This window comes from Schistocerca cancellata, chromosome 2, assembly GCF_023864275.1.
Source record: "Schistocerca cancellata isolate TAMUIC-IGC-003103 chromosome 2, iqSchCanc2.1, whole genome shotgun sequence".
In the NCBI taxonomy this organism is placed as follows: domain Eukaryota; kingdom Metazoa; phylum Arthropoda; class Insecta; order Orthoptera; family Acrididae; genus Schistocerca; species Schistocerca cancellata.
The window spans coordinates 827,167,479-827,189,619 of record NC_064627.1 but is presented as its reverse complement, the minus strand read 5'-3'; the positions used below and the strand labels follow the sequence as shown (position 1 = coordinate 827,189,619).

At 43.5% G+C, this 22,141-nt stretch overlaps 1 protein-coding gene across 1 annotated transcript in view; it reads right to left on the bottom strand.

Annotated features, from left to right (window-relative positions):
* Positions 1-22,141, bottom strand: part of LOC126159020 (uncharacterized) — a 514,849-nt gene that overhangs the window by 17,586 nt on the left and 475,122 nt on the right. The window contains exons 28-30 of the mRNA XM_049916483.1: positions 15,120-15,313; positions 6,146-6,334; positions 1,055-1,232 (exon numbers count right to left, since the gene is read on the bottom strand). Coding sequence (XP_049772440.1) covers positions 1,055-1,232; positions 6,146-6,334; positions 15,120-15,313 — 561 coding nt within the window. The remainder of the gene's footprint in view (positions 1-1,054; positions 1,233-6,145; positions 6,335-15,119; positions 15,314-22,141) is intronic.

Below are 22,141 nucleotides of genomic sequence, written 5' to 3'. Positions count from 1 at the left end.
ACGACGTTGGCAGCAGCATGGACTATATGGACTATCAGCTCGGAGACCATGGTTGCGGTTACCCTTGACGCTGCATTACAGACAGAAGCGCCTGCGATGGTGTACTCAACGACGAACGTGGGTGCACGAATGGCAAAACCCCATTTTTTCGGATGAATCCAGGTTCTGTTTACGGCATCATGGTGGTCGCATCCGTGTTTGGTGACATCGCGGTGAACGCACATTGGAAGCGTGTATTCGTCATCGCCATACTAGCGTGTCACGCGGCGTGGTGGGATGGGGTGCCATTGGTTACACGTCTCGGTCACCTCTTGTTCGCATTGACGGCACTTTGAACAGTGGACGTTATATTTCAGACGTTTTACGACCCGTGGCTGTACCTTTCATTCGATCCCTGCGAAACCCTACATTTCAGGAGGATAATGCACGACCACATGTTGCCGGTCCTGTACGGGCCTTTCTGGACACAGAAAATGTTCGACTGCTGCCCTGTCCAGCACGTTCTCCAGATCTCTCTCCAACTGAAAACGTCTGGTCAATGGTGGCCGAGCAACTGGCTTGTCACAATACGCCAGTCGCTACTTTCGATGAACTGTGGTATCGTGTTGAAGCTGCATGGGCAGCTGTACCTGTACACCCCATCCAAGCTCTGTTTGACTCAATGCCCAGGCATATCAAGGCCGTTATTACGGCCGGAGGTGGTTGTTCTGGGTACTGATTTCTCAGGATCTGTGCACCCAAATTGCGTGAAAATGTAATCACATGTCAGTTCTAGTATAATATATTTGTCCAATGAATACCTGTATATCATATGCATTTCTTCTTGGTGTAGCAATTTTAATGGCCAGTAGTGTAGTTTAACAGCTGTTGATTTTTGTACAATAAATATTTTTTCTGTATCTGTATACGTTCGTTTTATATAACCAAAATGGACATACCTCGTATTACAGTAAGAATAACGGGCATCTTTTAAATTATTATTTAGTTTCATAGGGCGTGTTCTTTGATTCACAAACATGCAGGTGGTGCAGGGAGGAGGGGTGAGGCGCCTCACCGATGGCGGAGTCCGCGGTGCTGTCCTGGTAGAAGTAGAGACAGGCGTCCTTGAGCACGCAGAAGCGGCGCCGCCACTTGGGCCCTATCTGCGTGAGGTAGCCGGCGCAGTCGGGCTGCAGCACGCTGCTGGCGGGCAGCCGCAGGGCTCGCTGCGTCGCCTCCAGCCACTCGTCCGCCTGCAACAGGTAGCCACGCTCTGCCAGCTGAGGCCGTTACTTCTCCGTAGCAGCTTCACGGCTTGGTCGTGGGGCAAGGGAAGACAATGACTTGTTGACAAGGGAAACTCCATGACAGACGTGTAGGGAGATTCCAACCCCGTTAAGATCAAAACAGGGTCCAGCAATACTGATATTAGTAGACTTCTGTTTGCTATTGCGATACCTCGCTCGGTGTGTGTAAGGGGAATTTAAAGTAGAGTGTGGCGCCAGTGAGACTAGAGGGAGGCCTGCCAGGGTAATCCATACAGTTTGGCGAATCGCTTTGCCAAGGTGGCTTAGTGGTTGTGCACCTGCCTAATAAGGAGGAGACCAGGGTTGAATTCCTGGCGTTGTTACTTGATTGTTGCCTAGTCCCCGTTTCGGAAGCAGTAGTACTTTTCATTATGTTCTATTTATTGTTTTTAAGCTGTAGACAATCTGCGGGTGTATTTACGTTTTCCCATATTTTTTGCTGCAGATCTGAAGATGGTCATTACCGACCGAAACCGGTAACCTGTGAACAAAAAGTCTGTGACCATAGACGTAAATTAAAATAAATTTATTCTTACTTTGTTGTTGGTAAAATCCGAAGTGCAATCAGGAATGTGAGGCAGAACTTCAGCGCCACAAGAACTAAAGATGCTAACTGTGGGGTGAGAGCTCAACATTTTGGTGTTTGTGAACTTAGGCTTGGGAGAGATTTACGATGAAAGTGTTCGGAACGTAATTCTGTAGAGAAAGTGTACCATGATTACAAATGAAATGATACAATTTCAGAAACTTTATTGGTCTCATACAGATATGATTCTTTTTAACACGTTTCTTGTAGTGGCCATTTTCGCAGCAGCTGTATATAAATTACAGTTGTTTTCAAAGAAAATGCCTTTTGAACGCTGCACATTGAAATTTTTTATTTTTATTTATGTACCCAGACGCGTTTCTACTTTTTTACAAGGCATCTTCAGTGGGTGTCCTGAAATATTACATGATTTGTCCTTTTTTCACATAGGTTACGGTTTCACATGTAGGTTATAGATTTAGGAACTGTTTTTAACAGAGAGCAAAACGCATTTTCTTTGAAAACAACTGTAATTTATGATTATATTTGTATGTAGACTGAAGCAGCGAGTGGAAATTTGTTCCAAGGCCAGGAATCGAACCTGGGTCTTTTGCTTACCAGACAGGTGCGCTAGACGCTAAGCCACCTTGGCATAGCGCTTCTAACAGCTGCACAGATTACCCCGATCCAAATTCTCAATACGGCCCCAGTCGAATTTAAATTCCGCCTTACACACGAACAGAACTGCCGAGGCTCTCCATCTTCTGGAATAGCATCACGGCATCGAACGTAAATGTGGGATCCAGCCTGAAACACAGGTGCAGGCAGTTATACAAATAAAATTATACAATCTCAGAGTTTTTAAGGGTCTCGTAGAGAAGCGATCTTTTTATGCACGTACACTGAAGCGGCGAGTGAAAATTTGTACCAAGGGTGCTGTTCAAGAACATGGAGAGCCTCAGCAGTTCCGTTTGTGTGTAAGGAGGAGGAGGAGGAGGAGGAGGAGGAGGAGGAGGAGATTAGTGTTTAACGTCCCGTCGACAACGAGGTCATTAGAGACGGAGCACAAGCTCGGGTGGGGGAAGGATGGGGAAGGAAATCGGCCGTGCCCTTTCAAAGGAACCATCCCGGCATTTGCCTGAAGCGATTTAGGGAAATCACGGAAAACCTAAATCAGGATGGCCGGAGACGTGATTGAACCGTCGTCCTCCCGAATGCGAGTCCAGTGTGCTAACCACTGCGCCACCTCGCTCGGTGTGTGTAAGGGGAATTTAAAGTAGAGTGTGGCGCCAGTGAGACTAGAGGGAGGCCTGCCAGGGTAATCCGTGCAGTTTGGTGAATCGCTTTGCCAAGGTGGCTTAGTGGTTAGTGCACCTGCCTAATAAGGAGGAGACCCGGGTTGAATTCCTGGCGTTGTTACTTGATTGTTGCCTTGTCCCCGTTTCGGAAGCAGTTACTGTTTTCTATTTGCATTTCCTTTTTCTCTTCTGATTACTTTAGTATGGTACATAACTATGTTACAAGTGGAAAATGGAATGATCATATAAAGTTGATCATCGGTAAAGCAGATGCCATACTGAGATTCATTGGAAGAATCCTAAGGAAATGCAATCCGAGAACAAAGGAAGTAGGTTACAGTACGGTTGTTCGCCCACTGCTTGAATACTGATGACCAGTGTGGGATCCGTACCAGATAGGGTTGATAGAAGAGATAGAGAAGATCCAACGGAGAACAGCGTGCTTCGTTATAGGATCATTTAGTAATCGCGAAAGCGTTACGGAGATGATAGATAAACTGTAGTGGAAGACTCTGCAGGAGAGACGCTCAGTAGCTCGGTACGGGCTTTTGTTGAGGTTTCGAGAACATACCTTCACCGAGGAGTCAAGCAGTATATTGCTCCCTCCTACGTATATCTCGCGAAGAGACCAGGAGGATAAAATCAGAGAGATTAGAGCCCACACGGAGGCATACCGACAATCCTTCTTTCCACGAACAATACGAGACTGGAATAGAAGGGAGAACCGATAGAGGTACTCAAGGTACCCTCCGCCGCACACCGTCAGGTGGCTTGCGGAGTGTGGATGTAGATGTAAATGTAGAATATGTAGGTAAGTGCGTTTAAGTGGGGTTTCATTTACACACTATCTGGATACAAGCGTACAGGTGTGGGTGGATGTCTTACTCAATCGTCCTACGTCACAGAAAGAAGGATGCTACGGTGCAGGCGTCACTGTCTTCGCTTTTCTTTCTTGGTTCACGTGTCATCTATCAGCGTGGCTACGTATCAAGATCATCAACATTTAACTCCAAATAAGGTCTTAATTACTGTTCACTAAGCTCTTAGTTTGTTGTTGGTAAATTGCGAAGTGCTTATCGGGAATGTGAGGCAGAACTTCAGCGCCACAGGAACTAAAGACGCTAACTGCGGAGTCAGAGCTCAACATTTTGGTGTTTGTGAACTTTGGCTTGGGAGAGATTTACGATACATGTATTCGGAACGTAATTCTGTAGAGCAAGTGTTACTTGATTACAAATGAAATGATACAATTTCAGAGACTTTACTGGTCTCATACAGATATGATTCTTTTTGTATGTAGACTGAAGCAGCGAGTGAAAATTTGTACCAAGGCTAGGAATCGAACCTGGGTCTTCTGCTTATTAGACAGGTGTGCTGGACACTAAGCCACCTTGGCATATGGGTTCGCACAGCTGCAGGGATTACCTTGATCCAAATTCTCTATGCCGACCCAGTCTAATTTAAATTACGTGTTACAAAAGAATGGTTCAAATGGCTCTGAGCACTGTGGGACTTAACTGCTGAGGTCATCAGTCCCCTAGAACTCAGAACTACCTAACCCTAACTAACCTAAGGACATCACACACATCCATGCCCGAAGCAGGATTCGAACCTGCGACCGTAGCGGCCGCACGGTTCCAGACTGTAGCGCCTAGAACCGCTCGGCCAGTCCGGCCGGCTTACGTGTTACGGACGAACAGAATTGCCGAGGCTCTCCATCTTCCGGAATAGCATCTCAGCATCGAACGTAAATGTGGGATCCAGCCTGAAACGCAAGTGCAGGCATTTATACAAATAAAATGACACAATGTCAGAGATTTTACGGGTCTCGTAAAGAAATGATCTTTTTTACGTATGTAGACTTAAGCTGCGAGTGAAAATTTGTACCGAGGGTGCTGAGGTGCTGTTCCAGAACATGGAGAGGCTCAGCAATTCCGTTCGTGTGAAAGCATGACACACATGCTTGGAATGGCATGGGGTTTTATTAGAACAAAAAGAAAAAAAAGCAAAGTTCGCAAAATGTCCGACTGATGGCGCTGGACAGCAAATCTGCTACCGTGACTGGTGAGAGGTATGCCGGTATGTTACAGAGTCGCATCATCGCCAGCCTGGCTGATAAACACCTGCCAGAACGGACGATTTTTATGCAAGATGGCGCTCCACCCCATATTGCTAGACGCCTGAGAGATCTCTTGCGCTCGACGTTTGGTGATGATCGTGTGCTCAGCCGCCACTTTCGTCATGCTTGGCCTCCCAGGTCCCCAGACCTCAGTCCGTGCGATTATTGGCTTTGGGGTTACCTGAAGTCGCAAGTGTATCGTGATCGACCGACATCTCTAGGGATTCTGAAAGACAACATCCGACGCGAATGCCTCACCATAACTCCGGACATGCTTTACAGTGCAGTTCACAACATTATTCCTCGACTACAGCTATTGTTGAGGAATGATGGTGGACATATTGAGCATTTGCTGTAAAGAACATCATCTTTGCTTTGTCTTACGTTGTCATGCTAATTATTGCTATTCTGATCAGATGAAGCGCCATGTGTCGGACATTTTTTGAACGTTTGAATTTTTTTTGGTTCTAATAAAACCCCATGTCATATCCAAGCATGTGTGTCAATTTGTACCTCTCTATCTACATTATTCCGTGATTTATTTAGTTTTCAAATTTATACTGACTTTTTGATCACCCGGTAGATTGGGGAGGCAGTGAGACTGGATCGAGGAGGGAAGCTTGCCAGGGTAATCCGTGCAGTTTTCTGAACCGCTTTCCCAAGGTGGCTTAGCGGCTAGTGCACCTGCCTAATAAGGAGGAGACCCGGGTTCAATTCCTGGCGTTGCTACTCGGTTGTTGCCTAGTCCCCGTTTCGGGAGCAATTACTGTTTTGTTTTGGCATTTCACTTTTTTTTCTTTTGGATGCTTTAGTGTGGTACATAACTATGTTACGAGTAGAAAACAATGTGTGACGGGTTTAGGCTACTGACTGACATGTACAGTGGTTGTAGTTGGAGTGCGGGCCGGCTACTCACGTGGTTGTTGCGCTCGATGGCGTGCGAGAGGACGGCGAGCCAGCGCGTGAGCGCCTCCTCCGAGTCTGCGGCCAGCGTCAGCCCCAGGCCGCCCTTGCGCGCCAGCTGCAGGCAGTGCTGGCGGCCGGCCGCCTCGCAGCGCGACGCCGCGTACCGGTGCAGCATGAGCGCGCCCAGCGGCAGGCTCTCCTGCGGGAAAGAAGGCCACGGCGTCCGTAAGGGCCGAGGCACGTAGCAAGCATAGCGAGGAAATACACTGCACCATTTCAAAGTACCGTATGCTGAGTATGCTGACGAAACAGCTCCATTTTTAGCAATCGTATTCATTGGCTCCCCAGACAAAACATTCGTACCTAAAGAACAGAAACTTACGCAGATCACACAAGTACACAAGAAAGGAAACAGAAATAATCCGTTGAATTATATGTATCACTAAACGGCTAACTGCCGCGCAACAAAAATTCGATTTTCGCGATTTCGTACAGTAGGCCTAATTGGCCGAGTTTAAGAACTGAAAATGCTGTCATAATCTACTCAATAAGAGCGAAAATCTTAGTTTAAAGGTTTAACCTAGTAAGTCAGATGCTATTGTAACACATTTTTGTCTTCGACCGTACTTTTTACTACGATATTACAGTGCCTGTGTTATTCTGAATTATTAAGTGTTGAGTGCTATTGACATTTCAGATCGATTCCGTATTTCTGGATTTCCGGAAGGCTTTTGACACTGCACCACACAAGCGGCTCGTAGTGAATTTGCGTGCTTGTGGAATATCGTCCCACTTATGTTCAAAAATGGTTCAAATGGCTCTGAGCACTATGGGACTTAACTTCTATGGTCATCAGTCCCCTAGAACTTAGAACTAGTTAAACCTAACTAACCTAAAGACATCACACACGTCCATGCCCGGGGCAGGGTTCGAACCTGCGACTGTAGCGATCGCGCGGTTCCAGACTGAAGCGCCTAGAACCGCTCGGCCACTCCAGCCGGCGCTAACTAGATTTGTGATTTCCTGTCAGAGACATCAAAGTTCGTAGTAACTGACGGAAAGTCGTCGAGTGAAACAGTAGTGATTTCCCCAACGTAGTGTTATGGCCCCTTTGCTGTTCGTTATCTATATAAACGATTTGGGACAATCTGAGCAGCCGTCTTCGGTTGTTTGCAGATGACGCTGTCGTTTATCGACTAATAAAGTCATCAGAAGATCAAAACAAACTGAAAAACGATTTAGAAAAGATATCTGAATGGTGCGAAAAGTGGCAATTGACCCTAAATAGCGAAAAGTGTGAGGTCATTGTAATATCACGACACTATGTTACAGCCAATAGATGTTAAATTGAACTAACTGTACAAACTTCAACAAATGTTATCGATACTACGTATAAAAATGACTATCGTGTACAAATGACGATAATTATTTCATTATTACTATAATAATTTAATTTCTGTGTGAATTAAAACTATTATCAGAGAACTACATTCATGGACAACGACAATTATAATTTTTTTTGTTATCTGTGATAACTGTGGTTCAGTTGTTCTTCCTGTCCTAACCGTTAAACTGTTCGGACGTGAGACGTGTGAGGTCTGTAAAGAGAAAACCTGTAACTATATTGTTAATTATTATTTGAAAAATAAAGTCGCTATTGTCTACACGCAGATTTGTATTTATTTCAGTTGTAATCCAATCTAATTAATGTCTTTAGTGTTAATTTTCAGCCCCGCAATTAGGAGCGCAGCCACTAGCGCTAGTAACTTCCAGCGGAGTTTACTAGTAGCTGGTATAAAAAATATAAAACGTTTTTCATTGAGAATAATTCTAAATGCTAAAGAATAGAGAACGAAAGGCTTAAAGACTTTTATCTGAATATATTAACTTGATATAAAAGGAATCGAGAATAACAATAGACAAATTGACTATCATCCGTCTCCCGCCATCTTAGCAAAAATATCTCCGCGGTAGTTTTGAATTGAGAATTTTAACAAACATAAATGTTGTTAGATACAAATGAATGGAAATCAATGTTCACCTGTGGTCCCGAATCTACTTTAAAAGACAGAATTCAACTCAGATTGAATATTTAAAAATAGTGCTCACAGCACCTTACGGAATATCAATTACTTATTTGCTGATGTATGAAGCCTAATTATTTCGGACGATTTACACGAAATATTTTAATAGGAGACATACGTCAGTGTTGTGTGCGGGTAGTACTTTGTGACTAATTGTTCCTTTTGCTAGAGGAAAGCGCTTCCATCTTAAGCAACAGTTGTGTAAAGTCTGATAAATGATATGCAATTTAATGTCACTCACAGGACTTTACAGACAACATTTCTCCACAACGTCAAGTGGAGATTTCCTTAGCAGATCTTAGCAGAGTGACAAATAGTAGCCGGGATAATCATTTCTGAGATCAAACGAATTGTTACGCTGACAGTAGGTAACTGGTTTTATATTTTTTTTGATCTACCGGAAATATCGTTTATAAGTAATTAAAGTCACGAAATACTATAAATCGGTTCCGCTGCATCATCCACATGAGTGCTAAAAGGAACGCGTTAAACTTCGGTTACACGATAAATCAGTCTAATCTAAAAGCCGCAAATTCAACTAAATACCTAGATATCACAATTACGGAGAACTTAAATTGGAAGGAACACAAAGAAAATGTTGCGGGGAACGCTAACCAAAGACTGCGTTTTATTGGTAGGACACTTAGAAAATGGAGTGTGGGCTGGACATCATTAAAAAAAAAGGTGTTTTTCGTTGCGACGGAATCTTCTCACGAAATGCCAATCGCCAACTTTCTCCTCCGAATGCGAAAATATTTTGTTGACACCGACCTACACAGGCAGAAACGATGACCACGATAAAATAAGGAAATCAGAGCTCGTACGGAAAGATGTAGGTGTTCGTTTTTTCCGCACTCTATACGAGATTGGAATAATAGAAAATTGTGAAGGTAGTTCGATGAACCCTCTGCCAGGCAATTAAACGTGATTTGCAGAGTATCCATGTAGGTGTAGATGTAGATGTGCCGTATGGTAACGAAACAGCTCCATTTTTAGGAATCATATTCATTCGCTCCCTAGGCAAAACATTCGTACCCAAAGAATAGAAACTTACGCAGATCACACAAGTACACAAGAAAGGAAACAGAAATAATCCGTTGAATTATATGCATCACTAAACGGCTAACTGTCGGGAATTAAAATTCGATTTTCGCGATTTCATACAGTTATTGGTCGAATTTAAGAACTGAAAATGCTGTCATAATCTAGCCATTAAGAGCGAAAATCTTGAAGGTTTAACCCAATAAGTCAAATACTGTAGTAACACTTTTTGTCTTAGACCATAGTTTTTATTACGATATTACAGTGCCTGTGTTATTTCGAATTATGATGCAATAACCGTTCGGACATGCATACACGTAATTAGGAATAACACAGGCACTGCAACCTGGTATTTGTCCGCAGACACCGGGCAAGCGATATTCAAGTAAAATGTCTCCCCTGTACGGATATATACACAACGGATGTAAGAGTACAGGTTGTAGACACATGATTGACGACATATGGAAGTTTGGATCTGGCAGTGAGTCGTGTTCGGCAAACACTCGCGATAAGGCCGGTATTACACTATCAAATTTCTTTGTCAAAGATTTGATCAAAGATATGATGAAATACTCATGAAATTTATTTGACAAAGATCTTTGATGTGGCGCTAAAAAGGGGTATTACACTCTCATCATATTTTTCATCAAAGTTCAAGATGGCTGACAACAACAACTTGTTATTAACCGCAGCAGTTGCATGTACCACAATTGCACTGTGTGCACATGTGGAAGAGAAGAGGGGGAAAAAAAGGAAACGTATCTCGGTGAAGCCGTGGGTTTTACGACGAGACGATAAAAGCATTCAACAAAACTTGTTACGTGAGCTTGTGGTGGAGGACGTCAAGTCGTACGTAAATTACTTAAGAATGGAGGAGCATACATTTCAGTAATGGCTCAATGAAGTGTATCCTCATATCACAAAGCACAATACTCACTTACGATCTGCTATATCTGCAGAAGACAGGCTCACTGTAACATTCCGATTCCTTGCTACGGGAGAGAGTTAGGTTAGGTTAGTTTAGGTCTCAAATCTTCTTAATCTGTTTTTGTTTTCAGGGTACCTCGCGTTGCAAAGCGCCTCATCAGCTTCATACATCTCTATTAAATTTGCAGTTGTCAGTAAAAACCAATTGTATTTACCGGCCATGTTTATAAACACACTACAGATGACAGGACGTTGCAGCAATGCTAGCGCTCCACGTGGTAACATGTCACATTGCAGTAAACAGAAGACAAGCGACTTTTATGATCAAATTTACAGCGAGGCCCTAGATTTGATCAAATTTATTTGACGACAGACGAGATTTGACAAAGTGTCCTATTACACCATCAAACTTCCCTGACAAAAATATTTGACATATCAAATTTGACAAAGAAATTTGATACTGTAATACAGGACTAATTGGTAAATCCGGTTTTTATTCCCGGTCCTGCGCAAATTTTCACTGTCGTAATTCCATCATACATCTGATGGCTGTTCATGTTCGCAACTGCGAATACATTTCATCTATAGTTTTTATTGCCTTTGTTACACCTTACATGCTTGGCGTTACTGCATTTCAAAGGATCCACAGTAAAATGCATATACATGAGAAATATGTCATGACATCTAGTCAATACACCATGACAAGTGAATGAAAATAGCCCATGACGAAATATATGACATACAATATCTTATGGATCAACAAATAGCAAAAATGAACATATCCAATATACATAAATACATAGTGGGTTGCCTGTCTTAATGTTGTGAGATGTGAGTGGGAACTGATTAAAATGTACTCCCTAAAACCCTAAGAAAAGGAGTTTTCCAGAAGGCACTTACTGCATGGCCGTTATGACACATATTTCGACATCACAAAAATAGTTTAATCATATGAAACTACATAGTTCCAGACACCTTTTGAAGTCTCAAACTTGTATGAAGCATACAGGATAATTCAGAAGGAATGTCACATAAATTGTGAGGCGATCCCACATGTCAAAATAAACTGACAAAGTTCCATGAACATGTGTCCGATTTCCGATCGTTATGAAACTGGAGCGGATTGAAGACTACAAATATCTGTTTGTAATGTTCTCGGGTCTACAGCCGGGTGCAGTCGTTTTCAAACCACAATATTTCGACAGCGTTCCTTGGCGTCATCTTCAGGTGATACCTGCAGACTGAGCGTCTCCGCTGAATCTCCACCCCTTTGTACTCTGATCGCTCCCCACCCCTTCCCCCGCGTCATGCCACACGCGGCGCTGCGTGGAGTGGTGGAGGGGAGGGGCGGGCTGCTGGATGCGAACTGTGGACCATCAGATGTCCTGTGGCCTTCGTCAGGCACGGAAGTCACTCTGGGACTGCTCTGTGCTTTTAGTTTGCTGAGTGCTGGGTACCAGGCTTTCCTGAGGTTGAACCCGGCGTCTCTGATGATCAGCCCATCAGCTACACGTATTTCAATCGCCTTCTTCAGAACACAGTCCCAAAAAACGAAGCCTGCCGTAAAACTTCAGTTTTCGCGTGCTACATAGTATCTCTAGTATCCATGTAAGGTTCCGCAACCGCAGATTTTGTAGGCTGCTTCAGTTCAGTGTGCCTTCTGTGTTCGTGGCATCTTTCTTCGATTGTCCGTACAGTTTGCCCGATGTATGCCTTACCGCATTTACACGGAATACGGTAAACACCCAGTTTGCGGAGCCCAGGTCATCTTTTACTGTGCCTAGCAGGGCACGCGTTTTCGGAGGTGGGCGGAAGAAACATTTGTACTTTGCCGGCGTAAGGCAGGTACGCCATTGTCTTCTCGTCCTCTTCGTTCTCTCTCTGCTGGGCTTGTGCATTCTGCCTGAAAGCACGTCGAATTTGACTCTCGTTATATCCGTTCTTCATGAAACGTTCTTAAGGTGGTTAAGTTCTTCTTGTGGGCTTTCTTCATCCGATATTGCGCGGGCCCTGTGTACCAGTGTTCGCAGTACACCCTCAAGCTGTGAAGGATGATGGCAGCTGGTAGCGTAGAGACAAATAAGTGTGGGTTTCTTTCCTTTATAAACTGTGTCCCAAGGTGCTATCCTCTTTGCGCTTGACTAGGACGTCCAGACGTCTCTTCCACCTCCATGGTGAATTTGATGTTAGGATGCAGAGAATTCAGATGTTGGAGAAACACTTGAAGTTTTTCTCTTCCATGTTGCCATATCACGAATGTGTCATCAACATATCTGTAAAATCACATAGGCTTCAGTGCTGCAGTTTCCAGTGCATTCTCTTCGAAGTCCTCTATAAACAAGTTTGCTACCACTGGTGACAGGGGACACCCGATGGCAACACCATCCGTTTGTTCGTAATAGTTTCCATCGAAGAGAGAGAATGTTGATGTGAGGACAAATTCGAAAAGATTAGTCATCGTCGGGTTGCATTTCTCCCTAATCAAATTAAGAGTGTCATCAAGCGAGACCACATCGAAGCTCACCATGAGGTCCTGGTTACGGAGGCGCAGCTCCTGCAGCCGTTGAATGAAATGTACAGAATTCCTGATGTGACGCTGACATTTCCCGACGTGAGGGCTTAATTCCGCCGTTAAATATTTGGCTAGGTGGTACATTGGAGTGCCTATGTGCCGGCCGGAGGAAATCGTCAAGAAACTCTGACCTCGAGCTGCTGCACCCCCCATGGGTTACCAATGGTGCATAAAAAGGATGTTCCTTTGTGCCCTATCGTCAGCAACATAGATACTATAGATAGATACGAAATAATGTAATAAATAAAGAAAATATGTCATGTAATCAGCATTACTAACAAAACATACTTTTTGATTCTTAGGTGTAGCCTTGCGACGGCACACATATACTAGGAAATTCATAAGGTTTTAAGTATAGCCTCGAGAAATAAAGGTACTTGATTAATTCTTCTTTGATTTATGGGTATACATGCGTAGTCATCCTACACATCGAAATAGGGTGTCGTAGCACGTCGTTTGATGACCCAAACAAAATGGCACTGCCCACTGAAGAAGAGCACTATCGCGGGGTAATTCGTTTTCCATATTTGAAGGAGAACGACGCTTTAACAATCAATACTGAGTTGGGAAGTATACGGCGATAACGCAGCATCATATGAGACTTTGATTAGGTAGCAAGATCACTTGATCTGAACCCATATAACTTTTGATTCTGGGGATATCTAAAGGAATGGGTTTACTAGGGACACGTTCTGTCTCTACCTGATTTGAAGACCAGTATACAAGAACACTTTGCTATTTGGTCAAATATATCTAAATCACAAGGAACTACGTGGCACTGAAGAACAGGGAAGTAGAAGAGAGGAAAAGGCATGGAGCTCGAAGACCAGCTTATTACAATTTACACAACAGTGAAGAAAGTGAAAATAAGTCATAAGCAAGTTTTCAAAAGCTCGCACGACAGTATGAGTATAACAAAGATCGCGGTCGCCTGTTTTCCAGAACCTATTCAAAATTCAGGCCGAACCGAGGCCGCAGCGGAAATGTTGCAGTTGTGTCAGTCGAATTTGTATGATTTATTTAGTACCTTAATCATCGATGAGGGCTGGATTTGTATTGTGTATATAGTTCCACGTAGTCAGCTCGTACACAACTTTCCCACTAGAGCGCGCCCCGCTAAGCACAACAGCGCAGGCGAAGCGCTCGTCCATCTCCACACTACGAGATGGCGCTGCCTTAGAGATGGACCAAATTTTGCTTCCGCCGATCAGTGTATTAATATGTAATGCAGCCAATGAGATTGCTGCTACCGTAGAACCTTTTCTCCTCACGGATCACCCTCACGCAGTGATACCTGAATGCGCGAGGTATTATAACGGGTGTACAGACTTCCAATTAGTCAGTCTGCATTTTTCTGCATTAGTCTGTACCAGTCTGCATTTGTCTGTGCCAGTCTATAGTCAAATTTCAGTCTGCGCCTAATAAGATTATCATATTCCTGTACGTAGCCATGAAGATAAATGTATAGACACTTTGTCAAGTATCAGAGATATGTGAAAATAAGATTAACGTACCAAGACCAAAGGAACTTCAGATTGTCAATTGTAAATAGCATCCAGAATCAAGTTAAGTAATTTTATGCTTGTTATTATTTTAATAAATGTGTGTGAAAATTAATCAAGTTCTGTTTAAAGTTGGTCACCGTCAATCTGCTACTCTAATTGTGCAAGTGGCATTTCTATCGTCTGACCTAACGGCAGAAGATAAACACGCCACAATAAGACCACGATACATATTGCTGACACTCGCCTACTTCATTAGAGCGACAAGTCAAACAATCTGATGGTGTGTGTACCGAAGGTCTTACAGTACACACACCACAGTTTGTGACTATGATCCCTTGAGAAAGAAGGAAAGTAAGTTGCAGAAGCATACGGTTTGGCAAAGGCGAAGATCCAACCATCTTCAGGCAACGTGTTGTTGGGAACTACCATCGTACGTTGCTAATGAAGGTCGTAAAAGGCAAACCGCCTCAGGAGCACACTACCCGAACTCTCCTGACAGGGTTACCGCTTTTGCTCCACGACAGCGTGGCATCTCATTTTGTACCGGATGCACTCACACACGCTGCTTCACTGGGGTATCAATTACTGCACAGTCCTGACAGGGCACACAGTGACTTCGTTCTCTTCCCCAGGTCGAGCAACCAGTGCGTGGCAGCCATTTCCAGAATGGCGACGAGATGACTTCCGAGGGAGAACATCCAAAATACAGGCTCCTACAACCAAAGCCTCTGCCAAGTCATCCATCTTTGGGAAAGATGTGTCGTTTTGAGGCATGAATGCGTAGAGAGGGAGCCGACACCAGCACTAAGTTTCACGGCCTCAGCCTTACGACTGAGCCTGGCGTGGTGTACTCACCGCATCAGTCTTGTAGTAGTAGAGGCAGTTGTCGCGCTTGAGGGAGAACCAGCGGCGCACCCAGGTGGTGCCGCCCGCGCCGCCCAGCCGCCACAGGAAGCCCGAGTAGAGCGCCTTGCCCGCGCCCGGCTCGCGCAGCACCGGCGTCAGCACGTTGGCCGTGCGGGCCACGCCCAGCTTCAGCGTCTCAGAGCCTGCCGCACACAAGCCGCGTCACACACACAGACGTAAACACAGGTAAGGGAACTGGAGGCGCACTCATCCAAAGGGAGGGACAAACAAAGAGCCAGACAAAGTCCCAGCTACCTCATTCACTATCACCAACAAAGGAATAAGCAGTGTCCATCCTAATCCTGGGCCGGCGAAACATGTCACTTGACAGCTAGCGTGTGATTGGCTATGATGCGGTTGCGAGATTGTAATAGCTGCCACCGCACACGCCAGCAACTCCGAAATACGTTTTGTAAATGTAAGCTATGAGGATCACTCCAAAAGAAACGCAAACTTTTTTTTTTCAAAACCCCTCTTTTATTCTACGTATTTGAAGTTTTAGAGTGTGTAGATACATCCTTTAGGAACAATATTTTCATTTCTCCACATAATTTCCATCCCTCTCAACTGCCTTACGCCATCTTGGAACCAGCGCCTGTATACCCGCACGGTAAAATTCTGGACCAACCTGTTGGAGCCACTGTTTGGCAGCGTGTACAAGTGAGTCATCTTCTTCAAACTTTGTTCCGCGAAGAGAGTCTTTCAGTTTCCCAAAGAGATGATAGTCACTTGGACCCAGGTCAGGACTGTAAGGCGGGTGTTTCAGTGTTGTCCATCCGAGTTTTGTGATCGCTTCCATGGTTTTTTGACTGACACGGGGCCGTGCATTGTCGTATAACAGCAAAACATCCTGCTTTTGCCGATGTTGACGAACATGACTCAGTCGAGCTTGAAGCTTCTTCAGTGTCGTCACATATGCATCAGAAGTTATGGTGGTTCCACTTGGCATGATGTCCACAAGCAAGAGTCCTCCGGAATCGAAAAACACCGTAGCCATAACTGTTCCAGCAGAAGGTGTGGTTTTGAATTTTTTTTTCTTGGGTGAATTTGCATGGTGCCACTCCATTGATTGCCTCTTCGTCTCTGGTGAGAAATGATGGAGCCATGTTTCATCACCTGTCACATTTCTTCCAAGAAATTCATCCCCACCATTCTCGTACTGTTCCAAAAGTTCGCTGCATACCGTTTTTCTTGTTTCTTTGTGAGCCACTGTCAGCATCCTGGGAACCTACCTGGCACAAACCTTTTTTAACGCCAACACTTTCAGTATTCTGCAAACACTTTCTTCCCCTAATCCAACGTAGCATGACAATTCGTTCACTGTGATGTCTCTGTCAGCAGTCACCAATTCGTTAATTCTCTGCACATTGTCTGGAGTTGACCTACTTGCCCACCGACTAACTGTACTGCGATCGACAGCAGCATCTCCATACACCTTTGTCAACCTCTTTCGGATGTTTCCCACTGTCTCGTTTTCACAGCACAGGAATTCTATGACAGCACGTTGCTTCTGACGAACGTCAAGTGTAGCAGCCATCTTGAAGACATACTGTGACGGCGCCACTCACGGGAACAGGTTGAACTAAGTTTGAAAACAAGCGGGAAGGATGTATGTACACACTGTAAAACTTTCACAAATGCATACTGAAAACTGTATTTTTACAAAAATAGTGTGCAATTTTTTTGGAGTAACCCTCGTACAATTAACGTTTATACGTTATGTTCAACAAAGTACTTCTTTCTAACAGTGGAGAGAACGACGAAGGAGATTAAACGCTTGATAGCATATGAAACCAGAAAATAAAAACACCCGAAGTTAATGACAATATCTATGAAAAGTCGTTCCAAATTGTTACCGTAATAGCTGCACGTAAAACGTCGTATAATAGTGTAAACGTAAGCGTACCAGAGAACATGCTATCCACACTCATAGAAAGAAATAAAGCAAAACATGCATAGCCTACCAGATTGCAGAGAGAAATGATTAATTCTGTATACATTTACACTCACCAATTTACGATGTCAACGGCGCAATTCCATCCAGTTCTTCTCCACTATCATCGGAATCGGCGCTAAAACCTCCATTTATAATGCCGTCTATAATCTGTGCTTATGGTCTACTTTTTTCCTTCATGAGGTGGCGTCTACGATAGCAATATCTTCACGTAACAGTCTTTCCACTTCTGTTATAGTAAAAGTCTTATTGTTACTTTTAATGTACGCCTTGACTTCACTCCAAACCAATTCAATTGGATTAAAACGGCAATCATAAGGCGGTAGCCTAATTACCAAGTGACCTTGTTCGCTTGAAATTTCATCTACAACATATTTAGGCGTCACAGGCTTATTTTGTTGTACGAGCGAGTATAACAGCAGCTTTGTCATGCTCATGTCCGTAGCAATGTCTCTCGCCTGCAATCACAGCGCCTCTTTACGGTCACTAGTGGTGGGAGTTTTATCTAAAATCACGGAATGGTATGGTGCATTGTCCACTGAACACTGAACTGGAGCAACAAATTTATAAACCACTGTAGAAACCGTGGGTGGTCCATATCATCATGATAGTCACCAGTCGACGCCGGAACCGACTTTTGTTCGGTGTTGTTATTGGTTCAGAAGACGCGGCGCCTCTCGTTCCTCACTTGTTTGTTAGTTATATTACCTACTCTACGGCGCTTGGGGAGTGACCTTGAAGTGACATGTTTCAGCGGCCCGGGTATAGTTTTCTAGACTCTATGAGCGATTGTAGACTATCGATGATGGATTGGATTGGCAAATAAGTACTACAGTCTATTGAAGATTAGAAATGTCAAAAATTCCAAGTGCCAAATCCCAGAAAAATAAAAAAAACAATGTATAGCATATTCTATCTAACTTACTTGTATACAAAAAACAGAGAAGGTATTCTGATAGCACAAAATTGTGCTCCTCGTCTCATCATTGAGAAGAATAAGAGACAAAGTCGAAAACCAGCGGAAAAGTGTTCCTGTCGGACCACAAAAATAGGCAGATAAGCTCCTGTGAGAAACACTCTGAAAAGTGAGGTACCCTTTGCTGCATTCTGTCATGCAGCTCACCTCTCACACCCACAAGCCCCTCCCCCCCCCCCCCCCCCCAAACTGTAACTCACTCACGCTCATAGTCCATCGCTGCAAGTCGCTCATACCCATCCACTCCCACTTGCCTATTCTCACTCACTCATTCAGCCTTGCTCATCGCAGTTATTCCTTCGTGTCCCTCACTGTCTCTTGTCTCACAGCTAGAGTCTACTTAGATCTGTCCTACTACTACTATCACTGTCATTTTCTTGTTCTTTCTCACGGTCACTATCTCTCTCTCTCCACCGTTGTCATCGTCATAGACTCTCTGCCTCATATTATCACTGGATCTCACCCAGTACCACCTTCTCCTTGTCTTTATTCTCTGTCCACTGGCATTATCTCCTTCACTCCCTTACCAGCACTGTTATGTCACTGTCAACTACGGTCCACGGGCAATGTGTTCCTCTTTTTCTCTCACCTCGCTCTTTCTATACCACAACCACCGTCAAATATCTTCCAGTATTTATTACTTTTTCTTCTCTTTCGCACTGCCACTGTTTCCTCCTCTCTCAGCATAAAAAAGCGCGAGTATGTTTTCATACTGAGGACGGTTGAATGAGGCACCTGGTACCCCACTTTTCAGTCAGAGTCTTTTAAACAGCAGCATATTCGCCTTTTTTATGCTCCGACCGTCTCCATGCATCAAAACTGGAATACGATCTGAACATGGCCCGCCTCTGGGCTTAAACTGCTCACATGTAAATGTGATTTCTGCGATCTAGATTGTTTTTCTAAGTACAGTTGTGAACATCGATCGCTGTTTCTACCAGAATGTTTCTTAAAATTTTGATACTTTGTTTCTGTGAAACTGAAATAACGCAAAAGTAGTTTTACACGTCACACCAGTTTTTATGTGCACAAAAATTTTTCATTTCAGTACTAAAACATGGAGTTATCAGAACCTTATAATGGCAACGGAGACACTTCACAGCATATTTCTCCGTTCTACGTCATTTTATAAACTGCGTTTTCGCCTTACTCGGGATGTTACGCCCGTTTTTTATGTGTAGAAGTAGGGTTTCTATGAATCTTTACATCTCGGAAACGGGTAAACATATCACTAAAATTTCCAAGGTTGTTCGAGATCGGGATCTTAGGTATATATCGTAAAAATTTCAGCCATTTTCTGTGCTTAGCTGAAGAATCAGTGGTTTCGGCACGAAAAAAGATGGTAAAACGCCTTTTTCGACGCTTTCTGAGTAACTGCCCAACCGATTTTCTTCATTTGCCTTAGCAGAAGCAAGTGTCTAATATCCGTACTTTGTTTCTGTTCTGTGGGATAGTGACACTAAGACGGTCCTTTTGTTGGGTATACAAATGGTCCTCAGCCTAAGGGTTATCCAAAGTACTTGAGCCTATCTTTCTGTCACCAATAGAATTTGAGGTATAAGCTCCTTTTGGAACACAGCACAAAGCACATACTGGTGCATGCGCAACGATACCAGGGAATTGACTGATTATAAGCACCAATAAGGAAGTTTTCCCATTAATATTGGGACGCTACGTTTTTGTTTGTGATAATACTAGTATAAAAATACTTTATATAAATACTTCATAAATGTTTTAACTGACAGGACTGTAAATTAAACTACAATAAACTCAGTCAGAATGGGAATCGGAAAGCCCAATGGTACCGACCGACTTCCGTGTCATCCTCAGCCGACAGGGGTGACTGGATAAACACGTGTAGTCAGCACACCGCTCTCCCGGCCGTTGTCAGATTTCGTGACCGGAGCCGCTACTTCTCAGTCAAGTAGCTCCTCAATTGGCCACACAAGGGCTGAATGCACCCCACTTGCAAACAGCGCTCGGCAGACCGGGCGCTCACCCATCCAAGTGCTAGCTAAGTCCAGCAGAGCTTAGCTTCGGTGGTCTGACGGAAACTGGTGTGACCACTGAGGCAAAGCCGTTGACACATTAGGACTGTACCCAGCAAAAACTGTTTCTAATATCTTTGAAATTTTTTATAAGAGAACAACAAAATTAAAGTCAAGAAACATTGTTTCAGTATTGACTTTTGTTTCTTGTACAACACCATTCTAGAGGTAAGGTGTTGCGAAGTCTACAACGGAACTCTTTTTGCTGTTGAGCAAAAGAGGCATCTTCGTCAGCAGGTTTTTCTGTTTTACAACTGATATATTTCGCTGATCTTTCAGAACAAGTGCTGCACTGTGTATGTCGGCGATGATCTTTTCTCTTTTGAGTAAATTGCCCTGCTTCAGAGTAAGCACTTTACTCGGCTATTTGAGATGGAACGTACTGGATTTCGAGGTCTTGCACGCCAGCATTGACAACAGTGTTCATGTTACTGAATCACTAATAAAACTTACTAACCTCGTTATTCAGCGTATGTTTGTCAGAAGCTCTATGTTTTGTCTTTCTCTTTTCATAAATTTATCCAGAAACATGTTCTTGGCATCTCCAACTTTTTTTCTTACTATTTTTGACAGCCAACTTATCTTTTTCCATTACAGAGAGGTTTTACTGATAGGAAGAAAAGCTTACGTATGGTAAGTAATTGGAGGAGACGTTGACGTTTGGCACTTGGAACCGCAGAGGGAACTACAGTTCGGCACAAAGTACTCATTGATCTGATACTGAATGTTTGATGCATTTTATACATGATTGGCTCTCGGAATAACTTCAGGAACATGCAACACAGTATCGACAACACAATAGCAGTGAAATCACCTTTTGTGAAAAAATGGCACTTCGAAAGTTTGAAATTTCCACTATTCAGTTATTCGGTTGATGATGACAGACTAATGAGTGAGTCGAGAGTAAGTTTCTATAACACTTGTAGCGTTGATTAAGTTAGTGTTTTTCTGTAGAACAATGAAATTTGAACTAAATTACGAGGGTTGCCCAGAAAGTAATGCACTGCATTTTTGTTTCTTCAACAGTTCTTTATTGAACATAATGAGAATAACAGACACGAAAGAATTGTGTTTTATCTAAATACCCTGTTTTCTACGTATTCTCCATCCCGTTCTATGCCTTCCTCCAGCACGAAACAGCCGCGTGTATGCCCTGTCGGTATTAATCCTTGTCCTTGTGGCGGAGTCAATCCTTTACTGTGTGAGTCACTTCCTCATCGTCCTCGAAACTTCTTCCGCGAATGGCATCCTTTAATGGCCCAAACAAGTGGAGGTCCGCGAGGCTAGGTCAGGTGTGTCAGCTGTGGGTGGTCTGCCGACCGCTACAAATCGTGGAGCTCTACCGAACCGGCTTCTGCCCAGCGACTAACTGTTCTTCTGTCGACAGCAGATGCTCCATAGACTTTGCACAACGTTTCTGAATATTCCCCACAGTTTCTTTCTCTGCAGTGAGAAATTCAATGACGGCGCGTTGCTTGTAACGTACATCACCTACAGACGCCATTTTGAAACTGTCGTGCAGGTACGCTATCTGTCGGAAGTGACGGAAACTTGGCGCATTCACTCAGGAGGCTTCAAATAATACATACGTAACGTTTCGCATTCGTAGCACTGTTTTCTGGGTAACCCTAGCAGATCTTATGCAGAAGATTAGTAGATAGTATGCTGCCCGATATTTTATTTTTGTATATAAGCTTATTTCGGCTTTATTATCTCGATCAGTATATCTGAAGGTAATCGCATTTATTTATGATTATATATAATTTAAAGGTTTTTTTTAGATTGGGTATTGTACTCAAGTCCTAACGTTGTAGATGGACGTTTGTCAACTTTCGGTAAACTATTACTGCTGTCCGTAGTTATTGGATGTAATATTTTTTCAGTAGCGTTTTAAAGTTATTCAAGGATTTGATGCAGCACGTATATTATAATAACTTTTTGCTATTTTGACTGTCGTAGAAATAAAAATTTGATAGCAAGTTGTTTACTCAAA